This window comes from Arctopsyche grandis, chromosome 7, assembly GCF_051622035.1.
Source record: "Arctopsyche grandis isolate Sample6627 chromosome 7, ASM5162203v2, whole genome shotgun sequence".
NCBI classification, from domain to species: Eukaryota; Metazoa; Arthropoda; class Insecta; order Trichoptera; family Hydropsychidae; genus Arctopsyche; species Arctopsyche grandis.
In genome coordinates, this window is record NC_135361.1 from 24,330,764 (window position 1) to 24,358,435 (window position 27,672).

Consider the following 27,672-nt stretch of genomic DNA (forward strand, 5'->3'; position numbering starts at 1 on the left):
TTATACGCGACCCTAACGACGAAGCCGCGCGAGCCACAGTTTCGCAAACATCTGTGCACCGGTAAGGCTATACCTATTGCGGACAACTCTTCAAACACGACCAAGGTCAAACGTTGCACCTTTTTTTTCAGATTTTTTTATCTGTCTACGAAAGCAACGAATGCAAATTTTGTATGCTTACTAGAATGTACGTTTAACATATACTAGTACATATAATATACATATATAATCGTAGGCAGCTTAATAATAAGGCTATTCCAGTGATTGATTGCTTTGTATTAAATGGAGGGGATTAGACTGGAATGAAGGAATTGATTTGGTACAATTAAATTAGATATAATCTGGATTTTAAGCAGTTGAGTAACAGTTAAATAGTAATATTTATTTATAAATACCACTATTGTATTATCTAATATATAATTTGGAAAGAGACTTTGAATATATGTATGCAACATTCGTTCGTCGGGTCGTAAATCCATGACGTCATCTTATTTGTCATCTTATTTGACGTCATGATTTTTAGTGGGCATTAAAAACGATTGAAATCAGTGTCGGAATCAGAATTTTTCAAGGGGAGGCGATATTCTTTATTTTATTACATACTAGTTTACTAGTAACCCGGGTTCGCTCAGTATTTGTAATATAAACAGCTTAAACCTGGCGAATCTAATAGGAAATATTCATTTGTTTTTTTTATTAAATTTATTTGAATTGAAAAAAAAAAATTCAAATTCAACCGTATCGAATCGTCATCATAGAAACTTTGATTTCGTTTTCGATTACCAACAAACCTTACATGCATACATACAAAGTCTCTTTTGAAATTATATATTAAGAAGATTTTTTTGTACATAAGTACTTGTTGTATTTTTTTAATACGATAGACATACATATACATATGTACATATTCGATATATGTACATAAATTTTTTGCGAGAATTATGTACATAAAATTTTACAGAGTAGAGTGGATAGCATATTTATAATAATAAACAAATCCAAGATGCTAGAAACTCTAATTAACGAGAAACGGAAATAGCTTGATAATTTGGTGGAACTGTTTCAGCAATGAAATTAGATAAATTGGCAAACTTTGATACGAAACGATCGACCTGGAGTCACATATATACGAGTATATTCAAGGTCTGATCAGCAAACACCGGGTCAGGGATTGAACCCATGACCCCTCAGTAGAAAGCATTACACGCTAACCATTGAGCAATGTATTTTGCAGATTAAAATGTATTTTTCATAAATATAAATAAGTTAATAAACACAATACAAACTTTAAATATCTACAAGATTGAGAAAATATCATATCGTATATATATGTTGAGGAGTCATGATATTATATAAAATAAATATCAAACGTATGCAGACTTATTTAATTAGACTTAAAAGATGACATATTTTAAATTAGGTACATTTCCCTTTGCAAACTCCCAAACTTAGAGTCTTTCGACTGCATTTTTGAGGCCATGCATATACCTGCTCATTCAGATATCTGCATAGCAACAAATCTGAAGCTGAAAGATCTGATAGTTTTTCATTCCCATGTAAGAAGGGGGAGGGGGAGGCGATTGCCACTTTCACTCACTCGTCCTTGTTTAGATTTATAGTTTTGTACATGTAATCATATCATAAATAAAAGTAATATATTTTCAAAACTTCTATTTTTTGCTATTTCTAAGTTTGTCTTGCTGAAATTTGAGTGAAGGTTTTAAGAAGTTTGGGAAGTATTCCTATATGAGATGTGATATTGACTATATGGACATATTTATAGTGAAAATATTTGATCGATTCAATACAAATATACTTTGTCTTTAATATATAATTGTCATACTGTCATTTTTTAAATACGGTACCAAATCAAACTAATGTAAAAATAATCCAGTAGTTACATTTAAAAAATTATGCAAAGTTTACATGTTGCTTAAGCTTTATTAAACATACATATGTAGGTACTAGATTGTTTTATAGGTTTTAAAAGTTGTGTGAGAAAGTTGCTCGTAAGTGCGTTTTATATTTTTCTAAGATATTGTCGTAAAGATCGCTGAGCTTTTACAGTAATAAAACGGAAATACAAAAGCGCACCGATTTTATACGTAATGAAGCGTAGATATATAGTACATAGAGGCATCGCCATTTTTATGATTTTTAAGAGGGGAACTAAAGCTTTACGATGTCATATATCAGAGGTCGAAAGTCGGTTGTGCGCGAGCTGATAAGTCCTTTTACGAATGGTTGAAATTTATAGAATTTGTTTTATTGGGGGATAAAATTTTCTAGTGTTGATTTGGTCAAAGATTAACAAGGGTATGTGCATGCGTAAGTATATACCCTTGACTCATAAATATGTTCTATACAATATAAAAGAAAATTCACCAATAATATATACGCATTCATTTTGAGAAGAAAAGCAAATTATTATATGTATGTTTTTATCAAATATGAGCAGCCAGAAAAGTATTCTTCTGATGCAATTTAACTGAAAGAAAGCTTCTTTGAGTTTAATTGAAAATTCAACGAAGAAAAGTATTCCATGAACAGTTTTGTGAAATCAAATTCTTGCGACGATTTTTAAACGTTTTGAAATTCGTAGAAGATATTAAACGAATCCTATTGGAATTCCGCTATGAATAACCACATTTAACGATGCACGACATCACATTGCTGAACTTCAAAAAGCTTAAAAGAAAAATCGCATTTTCAAAAGACCCTTTTTTATGCAGATAGATACAGAAGCTGCATAAACATCACGTATTTACAATATAAGGGGTGGAGATATCATCACGTAGAGGCACTCGACGACAATCGCAGCCTTCCCATCTGTCTGGCCGGTCGTCTGCCATGAAAAGTGACGAGCCTTTCAAGTTTTTCCGACGTGACGCGCATCGTGATCGCGTTTCCGCGCGGAAAAGCGCCGGAAAATCCAGCGGGGCGTAGATACGCGCGCGTGTGTGTGCGAGCGTTCGCGGAATTATCGGCCGGCCGGGGAGAGTAATCTTCGGCGAAATTTGAAAATCAATACGACGAAGAAGGACCCGAGACGAAAGAGTCAATTTTAAGTTGCCAGAAAAAGAATGGACGTGAAATTTCCATTGAATTTTTGCCGAGCTCGCCTCGCATCCCGCTCGCACGCTAGGTAAAACATCAACGTGGGAGCGAGACGAGGCTAGCCAGCCTCCCTATTTTCCGGCTTCCGGCCGAAGATAACACGACAATAGGCGGGCAAATGGAATAAAAGGGGCAGACGAGGGAGAGAATACTCCTCTAAATATGAAGGAATGACACCTAGAGCGCAGGAGGGACACGCCGGTGAGTGGTCCAGTGGCGTGCCAGCCCGCCTCGGCGAGCAAATGAACCCGAAAATTTGCTCGATTTCGACCCCGCTTTACGACACTATTTGTTAAAGGAAGGCCGACCTCGTTTTATCCAACCTACACTCAACCATATTAATAAATGCCTTCGAAAATTACAATATAAAAATAAATCACATGAATTGAACGACGGACTTCGTCCCCAACTTGGAAAATTGTAGGGTTAGACAGGATTTTTTTATAATCAAAGGAAGTTATTTTTCATAATTTATCAATGGAGTATTGTGTTACGGTCAATTTTAAAATGCCTGAGATTGTAAGATACACATACATATATTATGGAATTTTTATATATCTATATACATATGTATAAGCACATTGATATATCTATAGACATTTAGGTTTTAATAGCATCAATCAGCATCACCATAATGTTTACGACGTAAATTTTCTAAAAATTGAAGTTGAATTTTAAAATAAAGCGGTGGTTGATGTATATTTTAGATGTATTTTATATTTCTATCTTGATATTTATGTATGTACTTCACAAAGGAAACTTGGATAATATTTAACTTTGAAGTTATTAAAAAAATCGTAAAAATATTTTATTACAGAACAAGTTCAAAATAAAACAACTTTTCAATTAAAATACATACTTAGGTTAGTACATTAAGTGATACTGCTTTTATTTGAAATAGCAACTAGTTATTTAATTGTTCATAAAATTCTCTAGCTTTTGCAATGAACTATTTATTATACATTCATATAAAAAATGCAGGGTACATCAATTTCTGCACAAAAATTTAAACGATAAGCTATTAAGTTTTTGATCCATTAAAATTTTTTTTAATTTCAACAAATTGAATAGTCAGTTTTCTTCAATAGGTTTTGGGAAATTCCAATAGATTTTACGATAACATACAGAAAATATTGTACTGAACAGATAAAAATTTACGGTCAGTGAACCGATTATTGTTTTAAGTACTTTTTGACCTGACAGATAATAATCGAACAGTCAGTAATCGATAATATAACTAACTGATCACATATTTGTTGACAAAATCAAACAAAGTTACTGGCCAAATAAATATAGGCCTTTTTATATCATAGAAAGAGAGAACATTTTTAACCAGTTTCAATCATCTGATATGATTAAAAATTAATTTTTATATAAAATTTCAATTTATATATCAAAAAAGCAATTTTTATATAATTTTTAACGAATAAAAAATTTAAACCCAATAAAAAAGCGATTGAGACATCAATTTCGACGCGGTAGAAATACGACGAGTTAATATTATATTATTAAAGGGGTATCGTTAAATAAGTAGGGTGTGGTTTTCAGGATAAGTAGGGGGGGTTGGGGGACACACTTTCGATTAAAAGTTACCCGAATCGAACTTCATTCTCTCGCCGAGTTTACGGTCGTTTATGCGTGCAATTTTCCATTTTCTTTTACGACGACGCGCGCCTCCCGTCGTTGTCTTCCGCGGAAAATGGGCGCGAGGGGGTTTATAGGGGGGAAAAAGTGACTTTAACCGCGTGAAAAAAACGTCCGAAGGGGTGGTATGGGGGATGTAGGAGGAGTAGAGACTCACTTAAAAAAAGTTGGCACTGACAGCCACCAAATATATTGGGCATTATAAATAATAATACGCACTCAACACATCGCCTACAGTATACTGCGATCCCAACAGGGATACTTAGATAGGGGTTTGTGAACCGAAATTTAGCACGGAAAATAAACATAAAAGTAAATTTGAAAGTTTTAATAGTTTGCAATAAATAATAAACAAATTTGATTGAAAAATTATTAGATATTATTAAATGATCCAATGCTTTTCGATAATATTGTAGAGGCCATAATATTAAAGAGCCTACCCTATTCAGAAAAGATGACCAAAAGCAACTGCTTTCATTTTGATGGAGTGGCGATTTTCTTTCATATAACATATAAATAGAATTATTTTTATTAACAGATTAAATTCTCGAAAAAGCCTTTGAAATATACGATTTTAGTATATGGAATCCTCATTTAAAAAAATATGTTATATGTATCGAAAGGGTACAAAGGAGAATTACAAAGATTCCTTCTGAATTTAAATCACTTTCTTATATCGAAAGATTGAAGAGAATGAATCTCACTACATTGGAGACGAGGAGAATAAGAGGCGACTTAATCGAAGTCTTTAAAATATTAAATAATCATTAAAATTGTCATATGTCGAAACTTATAAAGTTCAATGAAAACACTCATCTCACCTTAGACTCCAAAAAGAAAAATCGAATAAATTGATCAGAGATTCCTTCTTTTCAAACAGAGTGGTTTCAATTTGGAACAGTCTTCCCAATAATGTAGAAATTTCTGAAAACCTTAATATTTTTAAAAACAAGCTAGATGTATTTCTTAAACTAAAAGGATTTCTGCAATTCTTCTTTCCCAATATCTTTTCTCTATATTTAGCTTTATTTTATTTAATATGTTACTGTTCCAGGTACTTTTTTCATCTATTGTCTTTATTCTTTATATCTTTTGGTATTCTCCCTTATGTCATATCTTTTATAGTGTTTACTTTTTTTGTCTTTTATCTTATTAATGTTATGAGTATTATTGTTTAATGTTATTAGTATCTTCTATACTAAGCCGATCCCCGTGGGCCTGTCGGCTTTGCCGCCTTCCCCATGTATTCTAATAAATAAATAAATAAATATGTTGAACATTAATGTAAGATTTCGAGACAATTTAAAATGCTAGTAATACATATTATATTCGAATGAAATTTCAAGTCTCAAATATCGTGAAGAAAGAATTTCGATCGTAAGATGAAAATACATAATAATAATCTTTAGAAAGAATAATTTTATTTACTTTATTTTATATCGGTGTAATATATGTATTTATTTCTGTAAATTGGAATAATCCCGGTATATTTTATGTCAACACAGTTTTGAAAAATAAATTTATACAGTAAACGTGTCTGAAAAATTTAAATCTTTTAAGATATACTATATAATATAGAGTGATTATAATAAGTGTACGAATAACCATTTCGAAATAATATCCAAGTTTTCTTCGAACCGAATATTTATATGTAGACGTATATCAATATTAGTACAATTTCCATTGTATACACATCAAATGTAAATATTAAATTTTGCCTTCACTAAATGTTATATTGGATACATCCATTTACGTGAAATTTATACACTTTCCCGGAATACATAACGATAAATAATAACGGTTTGTTATCCCGTTTACTGGGAAACATACCTACACAACGGCTTCTTATGTACGTCTTTCAGGCGAAAAAAAGTACACATGACAATGAGATAAGAAGATGGCAACCACCCCCCTTCTCGTGCTCGGAGGGAAACTTTATGTACTTTATTGACACGTAAAAATGGCGTTGGGGGATACTGATTTTTTGACGGCGTATATTATACATATTATATAAATATATGTATAATACATACCAAAAGTATAAGTATTTATATGTATGTAAGAATACTGAACATATACTCTTACTTATTGAGTAATACGTGTTTAATTTAATCTATTTTACACAATGCAAAGCATTAATCACGTAGTCATATTTTACTCCTGAAAAATATTGTTACATACTGTGATCGAAATTTTATATTAATATTGATTTTTATACGATATTGTGAACATGCAACGACAATTTCTATAAAAAACACAAACAAACAAATCAGTTAATGATTTTTTAAGACTTAGATAGTAAAGAAGCTGGAGATCGAATTTTTACTCGATCAAAAAATTTCATCTATTGCTACTACGTGCATATGAACATGCATAAAGTAAAACAGATAAATATAGTAAATTATCGGAAAAAATTGTTTTGATTAATTTAAATCGATAAATTGATTTAATTGATTTTTTATGTATAGTCCAATGCAAAGATACACAAATTCAAATGAATCTTATTATACGCTATTAAATATATTTCTACATATGTATGTACATACATATATACATATATACTATTATTAATAAAAATTAGACTGATATAGATTTACATATATATTTACTGTTTATATTATTTGTAGATATTATTATAAAAAAAATATAAATTGACTATAAAAAATGAAAATTTCAGGTAATTTTTTGAAAAGTGCAAGCTTTTTCACTCTTAATTTTACAGTAAATTTCCTTAAGTAAAATCAATGTCTTAAGTATGTATTGCTAAATTTTCTAATTTTACTATGTATGTATATGTACTTTCTTTTGAATAAAAATATTTAATGGTCGATTAATTTGAAAGCAGAATTTCACATACATAAATATCACATTTTCAAAGTGTGCTTTCAGTCGATTGTTTCGAGTACTTTATATTATTTTTTATATGATTTTTTTCAGCAAGCAAGATTTATTACATATCCAAAACAAACGCCTCCCAAAAATACATCCCACCAAACAGAAACATAACCGGAAGCGCACACAAATAACGAATAGACATCGTTAAATTTTTCGACCATGTTCATTACACAGGCGCACGTCCCAATTTTTAATAACACATAAAATAACATTCAAAAGCACGTGTGCAAAATGCCGGAGAGGAGGTTTCAGATTTAGCAGTCACAAACGCGGGGACTCCCCGAAAGCCTTTGGTCCGTGAACCCTAAAGCGCTTTCAGCACTCGGAGCTTTCCCGCGTACTAGAGAGAGTATACACACACGTTCACATAGAGGGGTGCATTAATTACAAATGAACGATTTCGCCGTTTACATCGTTTGATGAGTTATGGATTAAAATAAATGAATACGCCCCCTCCCTCGTATCCCTTCACGGATACGCTTACAAAGGGCGAAGGGGTTGAAATGGGGGTGGAGGTGGTGTTACCTTCAAAGCTACACGCGCGGATGACACGCGCGGATTTCGCGGTTTCAATGGAATTATTAAATCGCTAGCTGTGAAAACTGTGCATTCTGTACGCGTTTGAAGTTGTTTTGACCGTGTAAGTGGAAAATATTATATAATTTTTGTCCTTATAATGTATTTAGAGCTAGCATGTGTGATAATTCGGTTAGAAGCTTGGAAAATCTTATTTCAATTTTAGGTCTCGTATTTATATTAGCTTTTAATAAAATAACAACCCATTGAAAAAATTATACATATACACTTTGAATTATGCCGAAATCGAATCATCTAACAAATTTTTCAGAACTCTACATACATATACATATATTATATTGCAAAAAATAATTAGCCTTACTCAGACCATTTTGATTGACTTTTCAAGTTAATTAGTGTTTGATTTTTTTTATCAATATTTGTACTACCAATATTAGAATACATTTTTTTAAGTAACGAAAAAAGCAGGGGGGGGGGGTCGTAAAAATTAAACACCGCCCTGGTACTTTTTTATGTAGCACTACACCACTGTATGTACATATGTATGTTGAATGGAAATAGCCTACACGCAGTGGTGTAGTAGGGCCAGGTCAAGCCAGGTCGGGCCAGGTCACCGCCCTGGTACTTATTTTTGAGCCAGGTTGCCACCCTGGTACTTTGGTTAATATAAAAATTGTTTTTCGAGTACAATTAAAAAATATTTCGACTAAAATTTCACATAAAATTTGTCATGCGTGCGCGCAAGTCGGTTACCAACGTAAACATTTCCTTAACTACACACTGGCGCTTCGTAATGAAATCGTAATTACGAATATTATTATTAAGCGGTTTTTTCCCTTTTTTTCACAGTAATCTTTCCGGACATGCATACAACAAATCCTGAAAGTTCCATCGTAATTGGGTCTTTGGTTTAGGAGCCTATTCGAGATAGACAGACAGACAGACACACACACAGACAAACATTGATTTTTATATATATATATAGACTACACCACTGCTTAAACTTCTATGTTTATATGAATGATCAAATGTTCATTGCCAGAATTATTGAGTTGTTACTGTTAAAGAAAATTACATACGTATGTAATATAAATCAACTATCCATATTATAACTGAAGCCTTTAGCTCATAATTTTTCCTTCTGGGTCGCTTCTCTAGTCATTTAGAACAGTGCTTCCCAATTACTTTCATGTCACGACCCCCTAAATCTTAAAGAATTGATTCCCGGCCCAAAAAAAAATTTTTTTCTAGTTAAAAGGTTTATTTGGCAGTAATTATTACAATTATAATACACATATTTATATTTAGCACAAAATTATAGGAACTTGCTAAAAAACATTAAAAAAAAAAAAACTATACACACATGAACCAATTTAATGCGATAGATGAGGTCGCATGTTTTTACATAACAAATCGATAACGGGTTCAATGTCAGAAATACTTACTCGCAAAGCATCTTCCAAAGTCTCCGTGGAAAGACATGACCTTTGCATATTTTTTAATATAAGTAATGACGAAAATGCTGTTTCGCATAGGTACGTAGTCGCGAAAGGAATAAGAGTTACCAGGGCTTCTTTTCCAATAGCAGAATATTCTTGCTGTCGCCTTAACCAAAATTCTGAAATACTTTTTTCATTAAATTCCACTTCAAGCAAATTATCTGATCTGATATCGATCAACTCTTCTTGGGCTGTCCACGTAATATGATCATATTTTAGGGACTTGTTCTTATCCAATTGTTCATTTCAATTGGATAAGAACAAGTTATTTTATATTTTTTGAAAAATAGTATCGATTCTATAATATAATATAAGTATAACATTTTTCACTGAAGTCGACGGTGATATTTCATTATTCGTGAGAAAATCATTCAAACACGAAAACATCTCCGTGCATCCTTAATACCTTTTGACCACAAAGAAAGCTTTTGTTGGAAAGTTTTCATATAATGTGTTATTATTTAACAGACTTAAATATATACATTCCCTAAATATGTAATGTGGAAAAATATTCATAAATGAATATTTGTACTTTCTACTGAATATTTTCGCGGCCTCCGCGAGAAATCCTATGGCCCCCCAGGGGATCGCGACCCCCAATTCGGGAAGCACTGATTTAGAATATTTTGCGCTGAAGAGACAGGTCATGTTTTAAGAAAATCGACAAACTTTTTGTAGACATCGAGTGAGGCAGCAATTGGCAATCACCAGCACCGTGACCCAAATTTCGACAAAAGTGGGCTTATCGGTCAGCCGACGACACTTACATACATACATACAACCCTCCAGAAGGGGTCGAACGACCGAGTGGGCGGGTGGGCGGGAGTGTAACGCGTTTTAAAACCGCTTTGAAGTTGTCGCGCGTTAATAATATGCGCGTCATGGCCCACTAGGTAGAGAGAGAGCGCGTGCCAGCCGGTGCGTGCCAAAGCCGATCAAACGCGGATGAGCCGCAAAAGAGCTCTGCGAGAGAGCGCACTTTTGTGCGTTAATTCACGTGCGTGATGGCGTGTATGTGTCTATCTACAATATACACAATACATAATATACGCCGGGCGTGTGTAATTGACTCGCTACAGAGGAGAGACGCTCCACTGCGGATGCTCAGGTGACAAACGAGCTGGTTCATCTTCGCCAAGGTACGCTCGGATATGCGGAGACGGTGCGGTTCAGCGTCTGACAACTAAAAATAATTGAACGGTGCCTAAAGGGTTAGACACATTCTACATACTATATATGTACACAGATGTATTTATGCACGTGTATATAGTCACGAACTGTGTGTAAATGTTGGATGATCATTCAGGAGCATGGCGGAAAAAGATCATAGATATGTTAAGGGATTTTAAATTCAATTTATTAGGCTTTTGAGTTTTGTCTCATTATTTATTTTTAGCACCGACAGGTGCTAAAAATAAATAATGAGACAAATGCTCTTGAAATACAGCGATTTTATGTAATAAAAAATGCTGCAATGTTTGTAATTAATTGTCTAGGAAGGCGTATTGCGCTGTTAGACCTTCCTGGTATATATCTATGTAAAAATAAATATGATTTTTATTTAAAATAGGAGAAACATTACAAATACCAACATCAATTAAAATGTGTAAAGTATATAATAGACACTGTTGTACTAGAATAGATTTTAAACATACATACATACCTTATGAATAACAAAAGGCTTTTAAAAGTCAAAGAATTTCAATTTTAAATACATTGATAAATGTTAATTTAAATTGAACTTAATATTCATCGATGTTTAAATATTAGAATTGAACATTTACAAAAATTGTAAATAGGTTTTTGAACTTTTTTTCCTATTTGCTGTACCTACCTACATACATACATATGTACATACATACACTAACATTAAAATGAGATAAAACTATAAATGCTAACAAAAAAAATAGTTGTAAAATAGAAAATGATCACTAGATTAATAAGTAATCCGAATTTTCGAAGTCTAGGATTTGAGTGTTCCTTTTTTGTTCTTGATATGACCAAACTGTGAGCATCTTCCTTCTTTTTTCCACACGTCTATTGTCTAAAATAAGTTTTAAAAAATATAGGTTTTTCAATTTCAGACACGATTTCACACTCAATAGATAATTTAACTCGACAAGGCATTTATTATTTTGTTAATAATAATATTGATTCCTAAAATGTTCAAAATATTACATATATTTGTTTTATTGTAAAATTTAAGAACGAATTCCATTTCTATGATTAAAATTGAATTAAATTTTAAGTTTTACAAGACGGTAACTTTAAATTAAATTTTTGTAAGTTTAAGGATTCAGAGAGCGACAAAATTTGTCATTAAATATTTTGTAACTTACTGTTAATATTTCTGTAGAACTTTGATAAAAATCTTGTATATAAATTGAATTTCAGAAATTGCCCATAAAAGTTGACGAATTTATTAGTATACGTGAAACTTGTTTTTGTAGATGAACCATTTTTAAAGCTTTAACATGTCGAATATGGCGTAACACCTATTCAAAATATGTACCGAGTAAGAAATGTTAATAATGTTAATACAACTAACATTACCAGAAATTTTAGTCAAATTTAATTTTAATTTTAACATGTAATACGAATTGTATTAAATAGTATCAATCTCAAATTTTGACTTGAACTTATCAGATTGATTTTCTGTGTTATAAAAAATGCAAAAACAGTAAACGTATGTTCAAATACTCTTTTATTAATAACCAGGCTGCAATTTAAAAATAACCCCGACGTAGAGCTTTTGTGGAGCTTTTAAGCTGTTTACGGTGTAACAGGTTGTGTCCGACAGGAAGGCTCTGCGGACGACCCTTTGAAGTGCCCTCCCCGCGCACTGGAAATGTTTTCTTTTCAGTCGAGCCCTTTAGTGCGGAAAATGCACACAGACACACACCCTTCACATTTTATCGTCGACTGAAAAAAGGCATCGCTCTTTTCCACTACTTCGCTCGTTAATGATTATAACTCTCGTGATTCTTATGCATAATAATTATATTAATAACATTGAAGGCTAGTAGACCTTCCGAGCACGATGTGGGTCAAACAAACATGCATTAAATAGTTAATTCAACCTTGAATTAAAAGCATAACATCAAACTTGGCATTTGATATGACTCACACACAATGCACAACATAATTTTAATATAATATATGTAGATACGGCAAAGATATAGTACGTTTTAAAAGAATTGATAAATTATTTTAAAATAGCGAATTGGAATCTATTACGTAAGTATTAAGTATTGCAATTTTATTGAATTATATTTAGGGATTGTGAAAATACTGAAATTTTTTTATATCTATATACCTCATCGAAAAAAAACTGGCAATACCGGTAGTACTCGCACTTTCAGTATATTTTTTTTAATTAATTAATTGCTAACAAAAAAGACCCGTACGCCCGATAACCCAAGCATTGCTTGAATGTTTCAACTTGCTTATTGAAAAAAACGCCAAACCTAAACATTCAAATAAAAGATACTGTGAAGTAGGTTCGGCCCAGGTACAAGGAATTATAATATTTATATTATTTGCTTGTCGTGATTGGTTTCGGTCAGTCCGGATGACAAATTTTGAAACTCTATCTGGTGAGGACTTATGGAATTCATAACTTGAAAATCATAATCGAGAAAGAATATTACGAAATACAAAAACCTTGTAAACATAGGATGAATTCAAGACGCTAAACGATATATAATAATAATAATTATTATTTTTAGTTGTTTGTGTATATATATGTTTTGTTTTTGTTATGTCTAATTTATTATTTTGTTTCTTGTCTTTTCTGTTATATTTTTGACCATTGTGGCGCATTAGGAATTCCTGTAATGCTACAACGGTCCAAACTTAAATAAATAAATAAATAAATAAATAAATAAATAAATAAATAAATAAATAAATAAATAAATAAATAAATAAATAAATAAATAAATAAATAAATAAATAAATTATAATCCCATATTAAATAATTTATAATTATTTGTTTGTGAAAATAGTGTAAAATTACAACTTTTATAACTGTAATTATTCCAAGAATGGCGAAAAATAAATACATTAGTACTGTATAAATCTATTTTACGTTGAAATCTCACGCCGATAACAACACATTTAATTCCCCACTACAGAATTTTTCAATGCTTTTATTTAATTTGTTGTACTCTCCGCTTATACCTGCTTTCGAAAATATGCGCATCGGTCGTTTTTGTAGTTTTTAGTCATTCAGATTTTGTTTTCTAGAAGTATAATGAATGAATTTGAAAAATATCGGTACAACCATTATTTATTTCTTTAATACCGGTAGCATCGAAAGTCGATTTTCAGTCAGATTCCAATAGTACCAGTACAGAAACTATAGGTATTACTATCCCTAATTATAATTTAAATAACTTTTAATTTGAATGTAATAAGAAGTTTCAATATAAAAAATTCTATATATTTATATGTATAAATGTAGTATATTTAGTTTATTGTATATATGTATATATGTTGTTGTATGTCCAATACGATTTTAGTACACATGCGGCAAATATACAAGAAGATACAAACTTCCAATTTTTCTTGCAACATTAACATAAATAAATTATTCATTATATTATATTTCATAATATAGTTTACCATTAATATAATCATAAAAAAATGAATCAAGTCAGTGATGAGTGACTTACCACCACTTATAGTATATCACTACGTACATATAAATCCAATACAATTTTAGTAATACTGTAAATATTAGTATAAACTGTAAATATTATATTCAATATAAATATTATTAAATTATTTATAACAATAAATTATGGCAAAAAGTTTGATATTAATATGGTTATTAAATAAAATCAATCAATTTAGTGATGAATGAATTTAAGTGCGGTGAAATTGGACGGCTTCGACTAGCGAGCGTTAGATGTAATACGAACAGAGGCGAATTATTGCAGTCGATGCAACTGATACGAATTTAATAGCATGTGCATTATTCGACAGGCCCGTAGTGCGGCGTATTGTTCGATATGTATTGATGACGAGACCGGTAATTCAAAGGAGATAAAGTGTAACCGGGGAGAGAGAGAGGAGCACGTGAACGTCCCTTGAACGGGAGAGACGGAAGGGGCGGTTGAGCGGGAGGTTAAGGGGGAGGTCGGGGGCGCAAAAGGCGGGAACAGGGATGAAGGGGTAGGGGAATTCTATGGGGTTGAGGGTGCAGGGCGGGGCATTAGTGACGCCCAAGTGAGCGCGCAGCTTAGGGCGCCCGACAAACACCCCCTTGTATGTATCTCCCCGTATACACTGCACCGCTGATTATACACTCATACTATTATTATATAGGTGTATTTATATATACACATAGGTGCTCTGAAATTAAAAATACAATTTTATATATTATAAATTTTTCGCCGAGGTTTTGAGCTTAGTCCAATAAGGGTCCCACCATAGACGCTTTAAATAATATAATTTTGATTTGATTGGGCAATTTTATATACAACTACAATGCAAATGTTGACTTTTAATAACCCCAATGCGCCTTCCTGGTCAGAAATATTGTACATTTGATACAAGTATTATTAGTATTATACAAAGTAAATCCATATCAATTAACATCCGCAAAGTCAATTTTGTAAATTTGCAGCATTTCTAAACAATTCAGTGAAATTCAGTAAATACATATCAATTAACATCCACAGAGACATTTATGGTCAAATATGCAGCATTTTATACTATTCAGCGAAATTCGAGATTTCTGAAAACTTGAGAATTGCAAGAAAATGGGTCAGGTCGCCAATTTGTTGGAACAATTTCATTGAAAATCAGATAAATTGAAGAACTCTGATAGGAAACACAAATCCAAGGTCTGGCCAGCAGAAACCAGTGGGATTTCAACCCGTGACCACATTGTTCAAAGCATTATATGCTAGCCTATGTCTATTCTGCTGGTTTATTATTTGAACAAGCTAATTTTAGTACATTGTTAGCATTTTTCATATTTGATCGAATTTTCAAACATTCAATACAAGTAATTTCAATCTATTGATGAAAAGGTGGAAAAGTTCTGGGTCTATTGAATAGAATTCATTCTACTGTATAATGCTTAACGGTCTGTTTATACTTGCACAGCATAGACCGGCAACCGCACGTAAATAACAAAACGAAAAATATTCCTGAAAAAGAATGATTGCCAAAATTGCGATCAGTCTTTGCCATAAAATCATGTCTAGGGAATATCTGGCTCTCGAGTTCTCTTTAGTACAATATTTCTCGTGGTGGACTGAGGTGGTTTCGACTGGTGGAGTTTTTGAGATTTTGGTGAGATAGCTTTTTGCGGAATAATCACCAAACCAGGTAATTAGTGCTCGTGGACCGCTGGTTTACCATCACTAGTCTCCTAAAGGCCTTGACGTGTGAATAAGCTATATATGTAAAACAATCAATAAGGTCTCGAGACCAATCGACCAATGATCTCTCTGTGCGGAGAAACCCCTTTACACGTCCACGCTACAGTATCAATCAAAATCGACAATCTTTGGCCACTGTGGAAATATTCACGCATGACGTGACGTACTGATCTAAGCAATTTTGAGCCGTATCGCCGTGCTCTGTAATGTATGTATACACATGTAAGCAGATTTTGCATTGCACTTAAAACAAGAGTCAAGACAAGTCTGAACGTGTCAAACTTGCGCCACTGTATAGAATGAATAGTAGTCGTTTCCATGGACTGCTGTGCCGGGCTGTTGACGTGCAGTTCTGGCTAATATGAATAGATCTTTACCCGTTCCACTTCATTCTTCCACATTTATTATATTATACAAAGTTATATTAGACAAATAATTATTGAATTTTATTTTTTTAAGTACATATACATATATGTGTGTAAGTCTACAATTTACCCATATGTATAATGTCATGTTAATTCATTCTAAATTTCTAAATTGAGTAAATTTTCGGAATAAATTTTGGAGCAGGTATAAACAATTTACAAAATGTCTATTAAATATTAAAAGACTTCAATCGAAAATGACTAAGATCTTGTACTTATTAAAATACTGAACAATCATCCTTTCAGCATCTTGAGGGTTATATGTATACATATACCTATACTTACAAACATATGTATGCATTCAGTTACGAAAAGAAATAAGCTGAAAATGCGCAAAACCAGACCTTTTCCGTACGCAAAAAATTCAAACATACGTAGATAAACAAACACGAATATACTATTGACAAACTTTTCTGATCTAATTCCGATTTCTGATAACATCAATGCATACGGTTACATAATGTAACTACGTAATGACTTAGAACTTAAAGTTCTAAATATGTACATACATATATAATATATAAATGAGCAAACATACCCATAATTTTATATTACCCGATAAAGAGAGAGAATATATGCAAGTCTCGAATGTATCAGTATCGGTTCTGAATAAAAATACACTTCACATTTCCATCGCGTGCTGAAAGAATCGTGTCGTGAATGCTTGGTTACATTCGAGCACACATTACCTTAGCATATCCATATTTAGTATTTTAAGTACTGAAAGGTCGTTCTAAAAATTCCGTACGAGTATTTTTCTCAAAGGAGACATGTCTATGTATAGAAAGGTGCGGTTATTTATATAAATATATACATATACATACTCAAATGATATTCTACCTACATACATATATGGCAGTATGCACGTAGAAGTATTATATTATAGTAGTTTGGGGTGTGTTTGCGACGACGACGCCTGAAGTTGGAGATAAGAGAAGTAGTATGCAGCCACCGTGTACAATATATATTCCACAATAAGTTCAACTTTGCGAGACCCACTAGGGGGCTCTACTGTATGCTATAAATCACAATGTATACCCGTGTATACTTATTCAGATATATGCGAAAAGTCTATGCGGTTCGATGTGAATACTTTTTGATCGAGTTCAATAGCATTGTTACAATATTATTCGAATGTTGTATTAAACTAGGATAAACACGCAGTCTGCCCTGTTCTTGTATGTAGTATTTATGTATGTACATTTAACCTTTGAAGGACGGACCGTCGAGATCGAACGAGTGTGCCTAACCGGGGTCCAGTAAGACCCCAGTATTTTTTAATCAAAATACAGCTTTTCTCAATACAAATGGGTTCAATATATATCTTATTAATCATTTGATACATCAACATAAATAAACTGCCACTTCCGGTTGACGGATGCTTACTAAATTGATGCTTATAAATAACTTGGTATTAAGCTTAAACTTCTAGATATGAAATTTCAGTTCAATAAACCAAAAGGTTTCTGAGAAAAACATAAAAAACCTCGATTCTCTAGAGTAAAAGTACTACTTCCGGTTCAGATAAAAATATTTAAAAAATATAAGGTTATAAAAATTATTATTTCTATTATATGTAAAAAAAATTCAGTCTGATTCAGTTAGTGGTTTGGGAAATAATTGAATTCAAAAACTTAAAAAAAAGAAGACACCTACATATAAGGGGAGGAACCATTTCCGGTCAACTTAGAAATTTGAAAAAAATTTAAGTCGTGTCTATACAAATTTCAGTAACCGAGACTAAGTTTCAGTTCGATAAAACTAACGGTGTTCAAAAAATCCCCAAAATACACAGACACACAGACACACACACAGACACACACACACACACACCCACACATTTTTTCTAGATCATGAAAACGTGATCAGTAAAGGCCGGACCCTGAGGGGGCTGTATATTGTTCAAATGTTGTAAAAGCATTGTTAAAGGTTTGTCGAACCTTTTTTACAAAGGATTTACAACAATTGAACAATAAACGGCACGCTTCCAGTCCTACCTCTAGTGATCAGTGATCGATTCTGAGTTCGAATCAGTTAAAATCTCGAGTTCGAATTTTCGCATGATCACAAAACTTCATCTATTGTTACTACGTACATAGATAAAGTAAAAAGTTTTAGTCATATAGCATGTTTTTAACTATTTTTGTATTAAAAAATAACGACAAGTATCAACATGCAAATGCACATAGATAAGGCCAACAGGCGATTGCATGACTCAATAGCCACGCGCCAAAAGCGACGAAAACAATAGCTTACGAAAATATAGCTGTCTCTTTCTCTCGCATTGATTCATCGATCAATAAGAATATGCAAGCGAACAGTCAAAAACATGTTCTATCGCTACCGCCGTTAAATCGTGCTTTGGAACGTAGAAATGTATAAATGTATTTTTTTTACGATGTACCCCTTTTCTAAATCATACAAAATCTATTAAAATAAATTTATTGTAGTTAATTCTAGAAATACAAGAAATATAGGGTGTATAGCTTTGAAAATCACATGGTTATTATAACCCTCCCCACTTCGGTGAGGGAGGGTTAAACAGCAGTGTGGACTAGTGGTTAGCATATTATGCTTTCGAGCGGATTGGTCGCGGTTCGATTCCCACTAGTAGCTGTTGGCCAGGCCTTTGTGACTCCAGATCGATCGTTTCCTTTCAGAGTTTGCCAATTTTTCTGATTTTCCTTGGCACTTCCTTTTCAATTTCTTTTGAAAATCTCAAGTTATTTAGCCTGCAAAAATTTCTCCATAGACATCACTGTGGATGATGTTTGTGTGAATTCGCATTGTACAAAAATGCTCGTATTAATTTTATTATTGTATTGTATCTGTATTAGTACACTCGTCGATTTGGAGCGATCTCTAAAGGTGAGTGTGCATGTTCGATTGAAATAAAATAAAATATAATTAAATAAAATTTTCGGTAGTTTTTTCAAACCTACAATACAAAATTCACATATTCCTTTAGAGCCATAAATTTTACTGGGGTATTATGTACATATATAGCAATATATGTACTTACATACATATGTACCAATATAATAGTTTTGGCTTATATTTTTTTAAATTTGCTAAATATTATAATTAAAAAAAACCGTCTATAGTTTGCTCATAGAGTTGTTCTTTTTATGAATTATAGAAATCACTAGAATTACCTGGCTTTTGCGAGAGCAGGTGAAAGTTTGTATGAGAGCACCTTGACTCCAGGTTTTAACTAATTTCAAATACAGACAACAGTTTTATTTCTAATACTATGAGATACCATACTAAATTTATTGGTTTTAAGTTTAAACACTCACTGGTTGTTTTTGTTGTATGGAAGCCCTTCGATCCGAAGCATCAAACCCTTCCGAAACATATTCTTATTCTAGCATGCGGTAAATTAATATACCTATGTAAATTGGTGATTCTATGTCGAAAACTGTCGAACCATTTCATCGCGGTGGCTGTTTATCGCCGGATCAACTGAATGACAGATTTCATGCAAATATTTTTTACCACAATATTAATCATTAATTTTTATGTTGACTGTACTTTTTGAAATTTACATATATCGAAACCGTTATTCAAATATTTGGAGCAGTTGTATCATTCATACATAAGTTACTCTTTTTTAATAAAATTGATTGAAAACTTTCTAGCTGTCTTTTAAAATTAAAACAATATATTGAATATACATTTTGCTCGAAATATTTCATTGCCGTATAGTATAATTAAAAAATAATTGTATGAAATCTGTCAGAGAGTTGTCCCTGCGATGAAATGTCCTAGAATCGTAAATGTACATATAAACATTCATCTTTCTAAGCTTTTTATTAGACTCGTTCATTTAGTTCCTCGAAATTTCCACCCGTCAGAAATTTGTGATCTGATTTTAAACCACTTCCACTATTAAGATCGCTTTGATATTTTACCGACATACGGGGGTTGGCTAACTTTGAAGTAAGCTTATGTCTCCGACATGAAACTAGAGGAGTTTAATCATTAAAAGATTCAAAAATTACATCGGAATCAGATCGAAGCGATGACAGCCAGCTGTCTAAACGCAGCTTTCTACCATCCCTTCACAATTCACTTGAACAGTTACTATTTCCACTCTAATCTGTATAAATGTATAAACTTAATATTTTTCATATTCGATTAAAATTAACTAATTAATTAAATAATTTTTAATACAAGTTTTTATATGTCTAGATTTGGTAATATTGCGAAGAAAAGATTTCTTATACATTTAAAGAACCATTTAATTCCAAATATTTGTTCCTTCTAAAATCATTCGGAAACTCTACGAGTGTTTTTCCACACCACTATTGAGTTCATTAGATGAGTTAAATTATGAGGACAAAAAAATGTAAACTAAAATCAGTTAATTTTGACTGTGCAGCGGTGCAGTTTGGCAAGCACTGCTATATTATATACATACATACATACATGAGCTTAAAATATTCATACGATTGCATAATCAAAGTACAACATTACATTATATGAAAATATGTAGAGACACATTTTGCATATTTCAAATATCACCTACGTATACACTTTGCCCAACTCACATACGACGACTTGGTTTTTTGCGGGGACTTTATAAGCGAGTCGTGCGAGATTTTATCGTTTCGTTCAATGAATGAAGTAAGTCAATAAACATACAGAGGACACGTCCTATTAGCAAATTTAAACATGGGTTTCGGTTCACCCCTCGGTGACGAGATTGCAACAAACACGTACTTAACCCCCGTGTCTGAAATCCCCCTTTTAACATCACGTACACACACTGTGACTCTCCCCGTGTATATGCATATGTACATATACACTGTAATTTGTGTCAATAGCCGTGAATATTGTAACGAAGAGCAAAAATTAAATAGCGGGATTGAGTTGCATCGGGTTGATGCAGTCAAAATTTGATTACGTATATTTTTATCCCATTGAATGTATCAAAAGGGTACGATTTATACATATATAAATATATACTTTGCTACTTTTATATACTAGACTACATATACATATGTATGTAGTTTCAGATCATTCAGATCACATATCAGTGATCTTCACATGCTTCCTATACCATATATACATACATATGTATGTATGTTGTATGTATGTAAATAGTACTACACGCCTATTTTTATATGAATTATCAAATATTCATTGCTAGAATTATTGAGAAATTTCAACTTTTAATGAAAATAATTTCGAAAGAGACTTTGCATATAGTATGTATGTATGTATATATGCATATGTATATGTAGCATTGGTTGGGAATTCGTAAACAACACATTCGATTTTTTTTTTTTGATTCATAGGCGCCGATTCGATTTTTTTTCGATTTAAAGGATTTGAAGTCCCCGGGGTCGAAGTCTCCGGGGGTGAAACCCGAGGGGCGCCGGGGGCGAAGTCCGGAAGGGCGCCGGGGGGCCGCCAGATTATGGTATACATATAATTTCGAAAGAGACTTAGTTATATATGTTTGTTTGTTCGTGATATTCAATTTTATACAAAAAACAAATGAATATTCAAATAAATTTGAATAAAACAAAACTATTCAAATAAATTGTTTAATTTTTTTAGATTGGCCATTTTTAAGCGGTTTATATCACTAATTTATTTTATTTTATTTTAACAAAAATCAATTAATCAAGCACACTCGTCTAACAGATTGCTCCAAAGCGACGAGTGTGCTAATACCGAGCAAAGCCGGGTAAAGCCACTAGTGTAATATAAACCAACTATCCATATTGTATTTTCTTATGGAAAAGGTAAAAAAAATTCTTAATGATTAAAAATATGCCAGAGCGCAGTGCACTGGTTGATCTATTGCATACCAGTAGAGAGGTGATTGGTTCAAGTCCCAGCCAAATACGCTGCTGGCGAGATCTTTTGGTTTATGTATGCATGTACATATCTACAAAAGTAATCTAACCATATGTGTCACCTATCACGGCACAAATGATGTATGTAATAAAATAAAATAAAAAATAATGAAATAATAATTTATTAAGTTTTTTTTAATTCGGCGTTATTATGACGTTCTATATACATTGTATTGGGAATGAACAGATGAAAATAGAACCTCAATCATAGGTCAATATATTTGAAGCTACAAGTCGAATGAATTTTAAATAAAATTTGTATAAGCTGTGTAGGTATATGTTAAATAGACATTCTTCAAAATATTTAAAAATAATTTAGAAACATCTCTAAAAACTATTCTTAGATGCACTATTGTTAGGGAATTAAACGTGTACAGACTGAGTTTAGAATTGAGCAAAACAAAAAAAAGCTGCAATTTACCGAAACTGAAATCTTGTTAACAATATTTGTATTTATACTACAATCACTTCCTGAACATTACATGTAAACGGTTTACAATCGTGCGTCCCCCAAGCTTTAGGGATGGGGTGTAAACTGTAAATGATTTAACTATATAATGAATTCTGCCCACACGAGGGATACCGAATACTATTTACCTCTATTAGTTCAAAGAAAATTATAATATCCATTACATATACATATGTACATATGTAACACTTATGTATATATATGCGAGGAGGAGGAGCGTGGATGCTGCACTCATCTTTCGAGTTAGTTATACGTAGTTTGACGAAACTTGGGTGTAGTTTGAAGTAGTCGGCAAAGACGCCACGATACAAATTATGATGCCTTTGAACTCGAGAGAGGGGACTAAGAGATCCTGTACGTCCAGAATATTATGGAAGTTTGCGGTGGCAAAGTTTTGGCAGACGACGACATACATAGGTATGTTAATATAAATATACACATACATACAGATACACGAAATCTTCAACAGGTGCTTTCGTCTGGCCCCAAAGGGCAAAACTATATATTGCTTATCAATCAAGCTTCGCAAATGCTTTCAAATAAAATTGAGCCAAGTAGGTTTAATGAAAATGACCACTATTTTAAACAAAATGTTGAATTGTAGATGGAAATCTTTCAATTACAACAACTACATACATACATATTATTAACGAAAAAAGTAAACCGTGGGAATACAACAAATTTAATATATGTATGTACATATATTGATAAATATGTCGGTATAAAATAATAATAATAAATTTTTATTCCAGATGATAGTAAGGATAGTGCCATACCTAAAAATAAGGTATAACGTAAGGTTAGACTAAAGGTGTAGGCACACTGAGACGTTAAGTACAGCTTGACTAGTTAGACCCCTGCTGTGATGGGCGTATCCTCATGTCATTGTTAATTCGAACGATCTAATTATCTCGACAAGTTTCTTCTACATTCGTTCAAATATGGGAATCACCGCTAACGACCACTGTTAAACATATGTACATATGTCGATACAAATATGCAATATCAACGAAAACACTCCAGAGGGTAAGCTTTGGCCTGGATTTCCATAATATAGATCAGGCGTGCTAGCGTGTTTTACATGTGCAATACTATTTAAAAACAAAACTTGTGCCGCGTACCACACTGTGTCTGCGCCCTAATATTTTATTTATTTTTATTTTATTTTATTAATTGAAAAATCAACAGACAGGATGTACAGAGATAGGTATAAAAAAAACAAAAAGTAAATAAATAATATATGTAACATCCGAGTCCAATAATAGATTTTTACAAAAATGAAAAAGATAAATATAAGGAAAACAAATTAAAAAGTAAAGAATAAAGGCATGACAAAATATGTAGTACATTGCATAATTAAACTATAGTATTAAAATATTTGGAAAAGGTTATAAGATAGAATATAAGAAGAAATTGAAATTTACAAATATAAAAAACAAATGAAAAAGGTAAATACAAAATAAACAAATGAAAAGGAAAAGAATGAAAGCTATAATATGATTAAATAGCACATTTCATAACTAAACTAAAGTATAAAAATAATGGAAATATTGAAAAAATAGAATAGGAGAAAAAATGAATCAATCGGTCAAGATTCTCTTGATGTTAGACCTGAATTGATGTAGGGAAATACCAAACAGATCAACCTCATTCAGCTCTCCGTTAAACATACGATAAACGCGCTGCAGATAAAAATATTTTTGGGAATTAGTATTGAAAGGATCAAGTGAAAAGAGTGCAAAGCGTCTAGAGTATCGAACTGGGATTCTGAAATTAACCTTATTCAGTAAATCAGAACAATCAAGAAAACCATTTATGAGCTTAAAGAAGAATATAGCATCAGAATGTCGTCGCCTGACAGAAAGATTGTTAAAAGAAAGGATTTTTAAAATGTCGGAAACAGTAGAATGGGTATAGGTAGGAAAAAGGTAGCGTAAGGATTTAATAAATTTAAGTTGAACTTTCTCAATACAATTAATATGGGATAAATAAAAAGGTGACCAGATAATTGAGGCAAATTCAAGGTGAGACCTTACAAAGGAAAAATAAAGTAATTTTAGTACATAAGGATCATTAAAGGGTTTTGTTGAGCGGAGTAGGAATCCAAGAGATTTAAATGCTTTGTTGGTAATAAAAGAAATATGTTCAGAGAAATCTAGTTTATTATTGAGTATTACACCAAGATCCTTAATAGAAGATGACGTGTTAAGGATTGAATGATTTAATTGATATTGATTAGTAATAATTGACTTATTTCTAGTGAAATTTAAAATAGAGCATTTTTCTAGATTAATAAAAAGATCATTATTTAAACAATATATAGAGAATCTATCTAGATCTTCTTGTATCTTATGACAATCGTCTATGGTGTATATAGGTTTGTAAATTTTTAAATCATCAGCGTAAAGAAGTATAAAGGAATGTTTGAAGATGTATGAGATATCATTAATATAGAGTAAAAAGAATAAGGGACCTAAATGCGACCCTTGTGGGACACCGGAAGGAATATGTCTAAGTGATGATCTAAAACCATTGAGAATTATGATTTGGTGACGATTTAGTATATACGAAGAGATCCAACGAAATAAATTTCCTCGGATTCCGAGGGACCTAATATAAATAAATACGGTTCAATTTGGTTCAATTTTTAAGACAATTTACTAGAAGTTTTGGTAGAAATCAATAATTGAAGTTTTAATTTTTAAGCGAGGAGAGTAATTCTAATAATAGATAATTTATGTATACATAAATTATATTGAAAGAAAACACCTGAATAATTCCAGCATCTACAAACTAAAAATTCGATACAATTCCAAAAATTGACATACAATATCTGTACTTGATGTACAGATATTGTATGTAAAAACACCAATATGTAAAAACGAAACGCTTAAGCTTAATGATGTCTATCGGTTATGTTAAAAAGCTCAACTCTGGCGTTTTGATACGCATTCGAAATTAGTGTGTTGTTCGTTCAGGTCAGTTTTAAGGGTTAATGGAAATCATAGAAACATAAATGTTTAGTCAATAGTTAGAAGTACTTTTGATTTTTATTCGTGAGAAAGGGTAGATGTGATTCTTAAAATTATTTAACTAAAAAATACTTTTTTTTTTTTCAATTAAAATTTATTGATACGTAATTATAACTCTGAATTCGCAGAAACATAGGCACACACACTAAAAAACGTAAATCATTAATATTTCATATATCAGATGTTTGGAAGCAAGGGATCTAGATATGATAATAATTTCATGTTTACAAAACTCCTTCATCCTTTTTTAAAAAACGCCACAGGGAAAAATAGAAGATAACTGTGGATTAGTATTTTATGGAAGATGATCCAGTATGTGGAAGAGGATCTTGTGGCTCAAGAATCTGCGGTACTTAGCTAAAAGATAACCAACATTTTTAAAGCAGTTTCCAATGAATAAAATTCCACAAGGTATTCGAACCATCGACAGAAGATGCAAAAGTCCAAGAAGGCAAGAAGTCCAAGAAAAAGCAAAAGAGGAGCCATAAGTCAAAACCAACTCGAAAATTGCTGATTGCCGATTGAAAAAATCCAATTGCCGATTGAAAAAATCCGATTGCCGAGTAAGTGCAATCGGATTAGGTGGAGTAGCATCCCAGAGACTGTGCGATATTTGTAATTGGATTCGAGGATTATCTCCAGACTAAGTGCAAGTCCGCTAAACAATGGATGGACTTAGCGGTCGACAGCGGCACCCAGCCACTTCCCACTAGAATTTTTAGAACTGACAACGTGAAAGCGTGAGACTGCATATCTGGTACGTGACCATAGCAATAGGTAAACAAACGTGTCGAGGAAGATGCCCTGAGTGACATGTCCTTTATAAGGAGGTACTTAGACCATATCAAGGCATTCTGGATGGAGCATTGGCAGTGCGTGTATCTCCTTAATCACCAATAAATACTGTGAAACGACTTTGGCCTTTTACTTGGATCCTCCACCCACCCCTATGCAACAATATCTATACATCTATCGATATTTATGCATAGTAACCAATATACTAATATATAGTCGATTGAACAGTTCCTTGGAAACATAGAAAAGCAAATCAAAGATTCATGTTTTTAAAGCATCTCCTTCAACTGGGGGGGGGGGAGGCTCAGCACGCGCATACGTGCAAACAAGCACCTACTCATAACCCGAGGTATATATATATATATATATATATATATATATATATATATATATATATATACATATGTACATACAGATACGTACATACCCAAATGAATGATAGTGGGTATGTATGTTATAACCGGGGCTTTGATCAGCGGTCGAGCCCGGCGGGGATGTCCGCCGCACTCGGCTGCCACCATAGCTGCTGCCACCAGGATAACCACAACCATGGTCTATACACACGCAGACCATGCAATCCCGTAGCCGTGGTCCACGGTTGTAGATAGTAGATAGTAGCAAGTTGTATCGTGACGTGCGGCTGTGTCCGCAAATAGCCCGCGAGCCAGCCATGTCAATAAGCTGGCCACAAAGCCGCAGTGTAATATATTGTGAGCCGCAAACGTTTAGCCCGCACGCAAATTGTTACGTACTTCATAGGTATGGCTTTGCATGGGTGGCACGTTGTGCTATCATTTCATTTTTATGGAATTTTAGATCTGATAAGTTTAATGTGGCTTGAAACGAAAATATTTTAATTTTGATTTTTAAATGCTTTTTATTATTACTAAATTATGTTCACAATACATCTTATATCTATTTTAATAGCTATTGATCTACTGATCATTTTCTATTTAACAATTTTAATTTAATTTTGTTAGTAATCATAGTATTATAT

The 27,672-nt window shown here is 32.5% G+C and overlaps 1 protein-coding gene across 1 annotated transcript in view; it reads right to left on the bottom strand.

Moving 5' to 3' along the window:
* LOC143914119 (paired box protein Pax-6-like) overlaps positions 1 to 27,672 on the bottom strand; it is a 105,340-nt gene that overhangs the window by 18,287 nt on the left and 59,381 nt on the right. The window contains exon 9 of the mRNA XM_077434209.1: positions 11,699 to 11,714. Within this exon, the coding sequence (XP_077290335.1) occupies positions 11,699 to 11,714 (16 nt within the window). The remainder of the gene's footprint in view (positions 1 to 11,698; positions 11,715 to 27,672) is intronic.